The sequence below is a fragment of the Gadus morhua genome, chromosome 18, assembly GCF_902167405.1.
Source record: "Gadus morhua chromosome 18, gadMor3.0, whole genome shotgun sequence".
Taxonomy (NCBI): domain Eukaryota; kingdom Metazoa; phylum Chordata; class Actinopteri; order Gadiformes; family Gadidae; genus Gadus; species Gadus morhua.
The window spans coordinates 3,895,935-3,903,434 of NC_044065.1; the positions used below are offsets into that span (position 1 = coordinate 3,895,935).

The 7,500-nt window shown below is 49.8% G+C and overlaps 1 protein-coding gene across 5 annotated transcripts in view; it reads right to left on the reverse strand.

The window, feature by feature from the left end:
• itgb4 (integrin, beta 4) overlaps positions 1-7,500 on the reverse strand; it is a 39,720-nt gene that overhangs the window by 27,755 nt on the left and 4,465 nt on the right. For all 5 annotated transcript variants that reach the window (XM_030339602.1, XM_030339603.1, XM_030339599.1 and 2 more), the window contains 9 exons: positions 6,147-6,232; positions 5,125-5,207; positions 4,208-4,309; positions 3,287-3,491; positions 2,814-2,910; positions 2,245-2,416; positions 1,571-1,834; positions 993-1,082; positions 13-132 (listed from right to left, as the gene is read on the reverse strand). In XM_030339602.1, coding sequence (XP_030195462.1) covers positions 13-132; positions 993-1,082; positions 1,571-1,834; positions 2,245-2,416; positions 2,814-2,910; positions 3,287-3,491; positions 4,208-4,309; positions 5,125-5,207; positions 6,147-6,232 — 1,219 coding nt within the window. The remainder of the gene's footprint in view (positions 1-12; positions 133-992; positions 1,083-1,570; positions 1,835-2,244; positions 2,417-2,813; positions 2,911-3,286; positions 3,492-4,207; positions 4,310-5,124; positions 5,208-6,146; positions 6,233-7,500) is intronic.

The following is a 7,500-nucleotide window of genomic DNA, read 5'->3' on the forward strand; positions in this document are numbered from 1 at the left end:
CCATCCACTCACGATCTGACCGGGCTTGACCTTGAACGCCCCGTACTCGGCCACCGCACCGGCCTTCAGGAACTCCGCCTTGAAGGCCTGGGGAAGCTGCTCCGCCCGGATGCTCATCTTGGAGCGGATACTCTGCAGGGACGCGCGCACACACACACACACACACACACACACACACACACAAACACACACACATCAGACGCAGACATGCGGGACTCTGTTAATAATAACTCTTGTAAACAATACGATTCATTCTGATTCTGAATCTGATTCTTTCTGACGGGCCATAATACACAGATGCACCGTCTGCTTAAAGGATTAAAGGATCAAATGCCAAGTTGTACGGACACATTTTGTGTTGCTTAATAAAACCAGGGAGATTTCCAGAACGAGGTGGAGGTCCCATGTGTAGGATGTACGTTTCTATGTGCTGGTACTTAAAAATAGTACTTAGCATTGTGTAGCGTCTTGCCCTAGCTATCTTTGTTCGATCGAATGGGTTAGCCTGGCGGTTGTTAGTGCTTGGCACTTGGTTCTATGAACATCCTTACTGTACCGACAGCGAAATAATGTTGTTTCTCTTCCCTCTGACAAATGTACTTATTGTAGGTGTCTTTGGATAGAAGCATCTGCTGAATGCCCTCAAAGTAAATGTAAAACATGAAATGGATCACTGAGCTCGGGCACCGTTTGGTGAGAGAGGGCAGTGTTTCCCCTAGATTCCCCCCCCCGGAAGTAATTTTTGAAAAAGTACCCTTTAAATGGCTACTTCTGGTGAGATTTATTGGGGGTGAAATGTACAGATTGAGCTTCCAAATATGACATAACAACCAACAGAGTCAAGGTATCTGCTAAGACCAGATCATAGTGCCAATGTGCCTTGAACTTTGCAGAAACTTTTTTTCTTATTTTTTGTTGCAGTGGCGCTGACAATCCAGCAGGGCGCTGCTGGATGCATCTACGGGAAACACTGAGAGGAGAAGAAGCCGTACAATGAAGGCCGATCTCAGGATGCTGAGGATGTTGGAGGAGTCTTCGTCCAGAAGCCCCAGCTCGGCGATGGGGAAGTATTGTTGGAGTTTCTGTCAGGATACGAGAAGAAGTCAACGAGGCTGGAAGAACTGGAAGACCACAGAGTCAGGAGAAGCCTTAAACTGACCGATAAGCTCTCCACACACGAGCACGCGTGTACACACACACACACACACACACACACACACACACACACACACACACACACACACACATTCACACACACACACACACACACACACACACACACACACACACACACACACACACACACAGATTGATACACACACACACACACACACACACACACAAACACACAAATCCAGAGACACACAGACGCACGCACGCACTCAAGGACACACACTTCCTTAAAGTGATCAATAAACTCGCCACACACACACACACACACATTTAGACACACACACACACACAAACACACCCACCCACCCACCCAGCCACCCTACCGCACACACACACACACACACACACACACACACACACACACACACACACACACACACACACACACACCCCTCACCTCGTAGTAGTCGTAGGAGTGGGCAGTGACAGCGAAGATGGGGATGATGTTGTGCTCCCCCATGAGCCGCACCAGCGTGGGCACCGAGGGGTAGTCCTGGGTCGTGTCCTGGGTGTACCCGCCGCTGGCGTCCAGGTGGCACTGCTCGTCGTTGCGCGGCAGGATCCCCGACAGAACGTTGGCGCCGTCGTTCTCGTAGTGGAAGGCCGACTCGGTGGAGAACACCAGCAGGTGGGTGCTGTGGTTACGCCAGCCGATCTGATTCTGGAGGGGGAGGAGGGGGCGGGGGGGGGGGGGGGGGGGGACACGAGCCGTGAACGTCGGTAACCACGGTTGCCGACGTTGGAGCGGGATTCGTCGGATCCGTCCGAGAGGGATGGATCCGACGAACTTTCAGATTTTTCGAACACTCATATTACGAAATATCCCAGCGTCATTGTAACACACACACACACACACTCACACACACACAGACAGACACACACACAGACAGACACACACAGACAGACACACTGACATACACACACAACCCCCCACACACACACATTCATGCACACACACACACTCATGCTCACACACACACACACACGCACACGCACACACACACACAACCACACACACACACACACACACACACACACACACACACACACAGACAGAGAGAGGATGCTGACCGAGCACACGGTGGCCTGCAGCATGGCGTCGAAGCCCCCCTCCGGAGCGTCCAGGTTCCCAGAGATGCGCTCCCCCTGCAGCTTACTGTTGAAGGACTCGGCGTCGCCGGTGAGCGGGATGACGTTCCTGAAGGAGAACGGAGGGTCGCTGTCGGGCCACGGCTTCGCCAGTCTGAGGAGACGAGGAGACGAGGAGACGAGAATGACAGAGGGTCAACCCCTGGGCGGTTCAAAATGGCGCTCACACACTGGCGCTTTGAAATCCAAGATGGACGCCAGTCGTGTGACTTGTTTTTTTTAGAAATGTGCACGTCGACAGCCGGTTGCATGATTTGTTGAAGCAGGGGACCAACATTCCTAGGCAACGCACACACAGACATACACAATACACACACACACACACACACACACACACACACACACACACACACACACACACACACACACACACACACACACACACACGTGGTAACCCCAGATGGGACTGACTTCCATCTCGGCCACCATCAGACCCTTGGGTGGGACGAAGCCGTTTAAACACGAGGCTCACAGCGCTGCTCTCCTCTTACTTTTCGGGCCTCATGTCCGTCTGCGGCTCCACCACTTTGTCCACGAACTTCCCGAAGCCGATGGTGTAGTCGTCGGACAGACTCTGCACCAGCTCGGCTAGAGAGAGAAACCGTCGGAAGCCACAGCGTCAACGAGTGGCTCCGCCCCGAAGATCAGAGGCTCACTTATAGTTTGTCGTACATCCTCGCACACAAACACAGTACTCGGCCTAACTACAAGAATACAAATGTAATATTATAATTATAGATGACATGTGTGAGTTATCTAGTTCTGAAAAATGTAGACGTTAAGACTGTACATTGCTGTCATCGTAAGAGAACCCTTGACACATCTGAATACACTCGGAATCGGCCGAGTGCATCCAAAATTATTCAAAATTGTATCGCAGCATCTCCACTGTCTATTTTGGATGCGAAACGTGGGCGATGTGCGTTGGGGCCGGAGGGGCGGCAGCGGCGTGCCCACTACTCACCCAGCGTTGCACCCATGCTCTTGAGGCTCTTCAGATCGTCGCTCATGGAGTTGGAGAAGTCCATGAGGATGTACAGGTCCAGAGGGCCCTTCTCCGGTGCAAACACCTCCATGTCCAGCTCCTTCGCCTCTCCGGGGAGGAAGCTCATGGTCATCTGCTGGGGGTAGACCTGGGCCTCGGCCCGCGACTTTTCGATGCGCTGCGCCTGTGAGGGGGATGGGGGGGGGGGGGGGGGGGGAGTACAGGTGTGAGTACACACCTGTACTCAGCCACAGGTGGGTCCGGATGGACAAGGGATGCCTCTTCAAAGGGAGTTTGGTTGGTTTGATACAAAGCGACTCATGGGTCTTGTTGTTTTTTCTCATTCATGAGCAGATCGATGTTAGGCTCCTCGCTCAAGGATACTTGGTGATATGCAGGTTAGAGTGCAGAAACACCAACATCGTCATCATCATTATCATCATCATCATTATCATCAGGAGATGGAGGAGGAGGAGGAGGAGGAGGAGGAGGAGGATTAAAAAGAATAGGAGGAGGAGTTAGAGAAGGAGGAGAAGGATGAAGTGGAACAGGAGGAGTAGGAGGAGGAGGAGATAAAATAGGGATAAGAAGAGATGGGGAGGAGGAGGAATAGGTGGATGAGGAGGAAAGGATGAGGACGAGGAGTAGATGGAAGAGTAGGAGGAGGAGTTAGAGGACGAGAAGGAGCAGGAGGAGTAGAAGGAGGAAGAGATAGAAGAGGAGGAGGAGGAGGAGGAGGAGGAGGAGGAGGAGGAGGAGGAGGAGGAGGAGGAGTTAGAGGAAGAGAAGGAGCAGGAGGAGTAGAAGGAGGAAGAGATAGAGGAGGAGGAGGAGGAGGAGGAGGAGGAGGAGGAGGAGGAGGTGGAGGAGGGAGAGGAGGAGATGGAGGAGGAGTCCTACCAGTTCCATCTTCCTGCTGCTGGTGGCGGTGATGATGCCGGCAGCGCTGCACCCATGGGCGCGGATGTTCTCAGTCAGGTCGCAGCGGGCGGCTTTGAAGGTCTTGGGAGAAACCACATTTTTGCCAGGATTAAACACATTCAATTAATGGATGGAATCGTTTAAATTCAGAGCAGTTGAGCTCTGAAACATCAACTTATTTCACAGCTGGCTGAGAAGGGCATCAAGAAAAAACAATTTAAAAAAACAACACAAAAAAACAATTATTATTTTAAGCAACTTAAGTTACAGATATCACCGAGACATCTTCTGTATTGGCAACCTTTGTATAGATGGTGTCACACTTTTCACATCATCGGCATGAGAATAGCCCACTGGAAAGACATTTAGTCACACTGCAGTAAATTCAATGTAGCAAAGTAAACCAATGAGAATCTTACTAGAAAGTTCAGTCTTTGCAACTTTTAGAGAAAGATGATTTCCTGAGCTGAATGAGGTGGGTCTTGTTCAGCTAGTGATTAACAGTAAACCTCCCTGTACAATACGGCACACTCACAAAGACACTTAGCTTGAGAGGAGCCAGAGACCATAGTTAGCTTCAGACCCACCAAGATAAAGACAGAGAGGATGTTAAATAAATCGGGATGGGTCAAACTCCTTTCAACTATTGACCCTCCCTTAGCAGCTGGGGAGAGACTTTCTGTTTTTTACGATTTATTTTTTAAGGTTTTACTCTTTTTTTATTGTCGCGTGAGGAAGACAGAAAGGTAAGGGAGAGAGAGGGAAAGACATGAAGCAAAGGACCACGGGCAGGAATCGAACCCGGGTCGCTGCGGTAAGGACCGGGCATTAATGGTACGCGCTCTCCCCCTGGGGAACCCCCTGGGGAGACTCTTGAGTCTTGCCGGCCTCCATACCTCATCTGAGCAGTAGGCACAGCCCACGCCGGAGCGAATGCATGACGAGCAATTGCTGGCCTTGGACAGCAGGCAGTAGTTCCCTGTGGGGGGGGGGGAAACGGGGGTCAGGGGGAGAGGAAGGGAAATGCAGATAGTCAAGAACGGAACAGAAGCCAAGAGCAGATAGTCTGCCCCACACACAGGATGTTGTCAGCCTTTCCCATATTAGCTGACAGCAACTTGTCATTCTCAATGCAGTCATCAACACGTCAGTAAACATAGGGCCCTTGACTTTCACAAGACAGTTAACAAAGTGTTTAGCACACAGATGAATGATGGGGTAACCAGGAATGCATATAATGATAATTTTCAAATCATTTTCCTCAGCCATCACAAATTCACATAAGTGTGGTGACAACTTTGTGCTGATTTTTCATAACTTCCATGCGTTGCTTGTGTATTACTCAGATACATTTAAAAAATGGTGAAGGCCTACCAGAACCTCAAACATCCCAGTGCAGCCAGCATATGCAACGCAGAGACAATTCAAGACTCACTTGTTCAGAGTATATATGTTTGATAAACATCTGTGCACTTAAAAGTAGTACCTTGCATCGAGTAGCATCTTATCCTAGCTATCTTTGTTGCGTACAGGGAATGCGTTAACCTAGTGATCGTTAGTGCTCGGCACTTGCTTCTCTGAACATCCTTACTGTACCAACAGCGATATATTGTTTGTTCTTTCTTCTGACAAATGTACTTATTATAGGTCGCTTTGGATAAAAGCGTCTGCTAAATGCTCTGAATGTAACATTAAAGGTAAAGGAGACAACACAACGTTATAAATCTGGGCCCTGGCGCCAACAGACCATCAAAACCTTAGAAACGCGACGATACGACTCGACTACATGTTTATAGTTTTACGAGGCTTTACCGCCCTTTAAAACCACCCTACTGGGCGTTGACTCTGTCCTAGCATGCAGACAGACAGTCATCTTTGGGATGGGATTGGCAGTGTGACTGTGGCTCATCTTCCTCACCATCAGCAGAGCAGAAGCTGGTCAGCAGGGCCGCGAGAAGCCCCAGCCCCAGCGAGAGACGTAACGTCCATCTCCCCATCTCCTTCCTGCAACACACGCACACACACACATGCACATACACAGACACGCACAGACAAAGACACACCCACATGTTGAAGGTGTAAATTACCCCGGCTTCATAAAGAAAGAGCGAGAGAGAGAGAGAGAGAGAGAGAGAGAGAGAGAGAGAGAGAGAGAGAGAGAGAGAGAGAGAGAGAGAGAGAGAGAGAGAGAGAGAGAGAGAGAGAGAGAGAGAGAGAGAGAGAGAGGCATTTAAACCTACTCACTACAATAACCGAGCAATTACATTGCCTGGAGACGTGGTGGTAAGATAAATTCACTGTGTCCAAAACAACCGTTTCTGTGTTGGCATGCACTTGTTTGTTATCAGTGACTATCAGGAAGACAAAGAAAATAACAGACTTCAGAGACAGAGTTCATCAAGTTCATACTGGGAGCCAACCTTCTTCAAGGCATTCTGTATTCCTAGTGCCTCAAAAGAGAGAGAGAACTGATCGCCCACAAACAGGGTGGGAGGGATAGAGCACATGAGTGAGTGGGATCAGAGCTGGGATCAAGGAGAGAGCGGCAGAGAGAGAGAGAGAGAGAGAGAGAGAGAGAGAGAGAGAGAGAGAGAGAGAGAGAGAGAGAGAGAGAGAGAGAGAGAGAGAGAGAGAGAGAGAGAGAGAGATACAGAGATACAGAGATACAGAGATCATAAAAAGAAGAAGGCTGAACCATGGTGTAATTATGAGTTCTAGTTGAACTCAGGGCTGTGGGCACAGGACTAGTAAACAGAGGGGTGGAGCACTGTGTCAGACAGCTGGCTGTCCCTGTGAGGCCCTTGGTTCATCTGTGAGAAAGGAACAGATGAACACTAAACACCATCTCCACAAGACAGTGGCTCCACAATGGCTACAGTTTGTGTGGCAAAAGGTCTCGATAATTGTCTCAGTGGGCAGAAGATGTGCCCAATCAAAGAAAAGAGAAAAAAGAGGGAGTTTAACTGTGTTTCACCCGAGACCCGTGACCCCCTATAACTCAAGGAGGGGAATGTGGTCCTCAGCCGAGAAAATGACCCAGCCATCGAAAAAAACACCTGAGAAAACCTGAGAACGGGACTCTAGCACTCGACTGTGAACTTCAGCTGGCTACATGTGTGTGTGTGTGTATGTGTGTGTGTGTGTGTGTGTGTGTGTGTGTGTGTGTGTGTGTGTGTGTGTGTGTGTGTGTGTGTGTGTGTGTGTGTGTGTATGTGTGTGTGTGTGTGTGTGTGTGTGTGTGTGTGTGTGTGCGTGTGTGCGTGTGTGTGTGT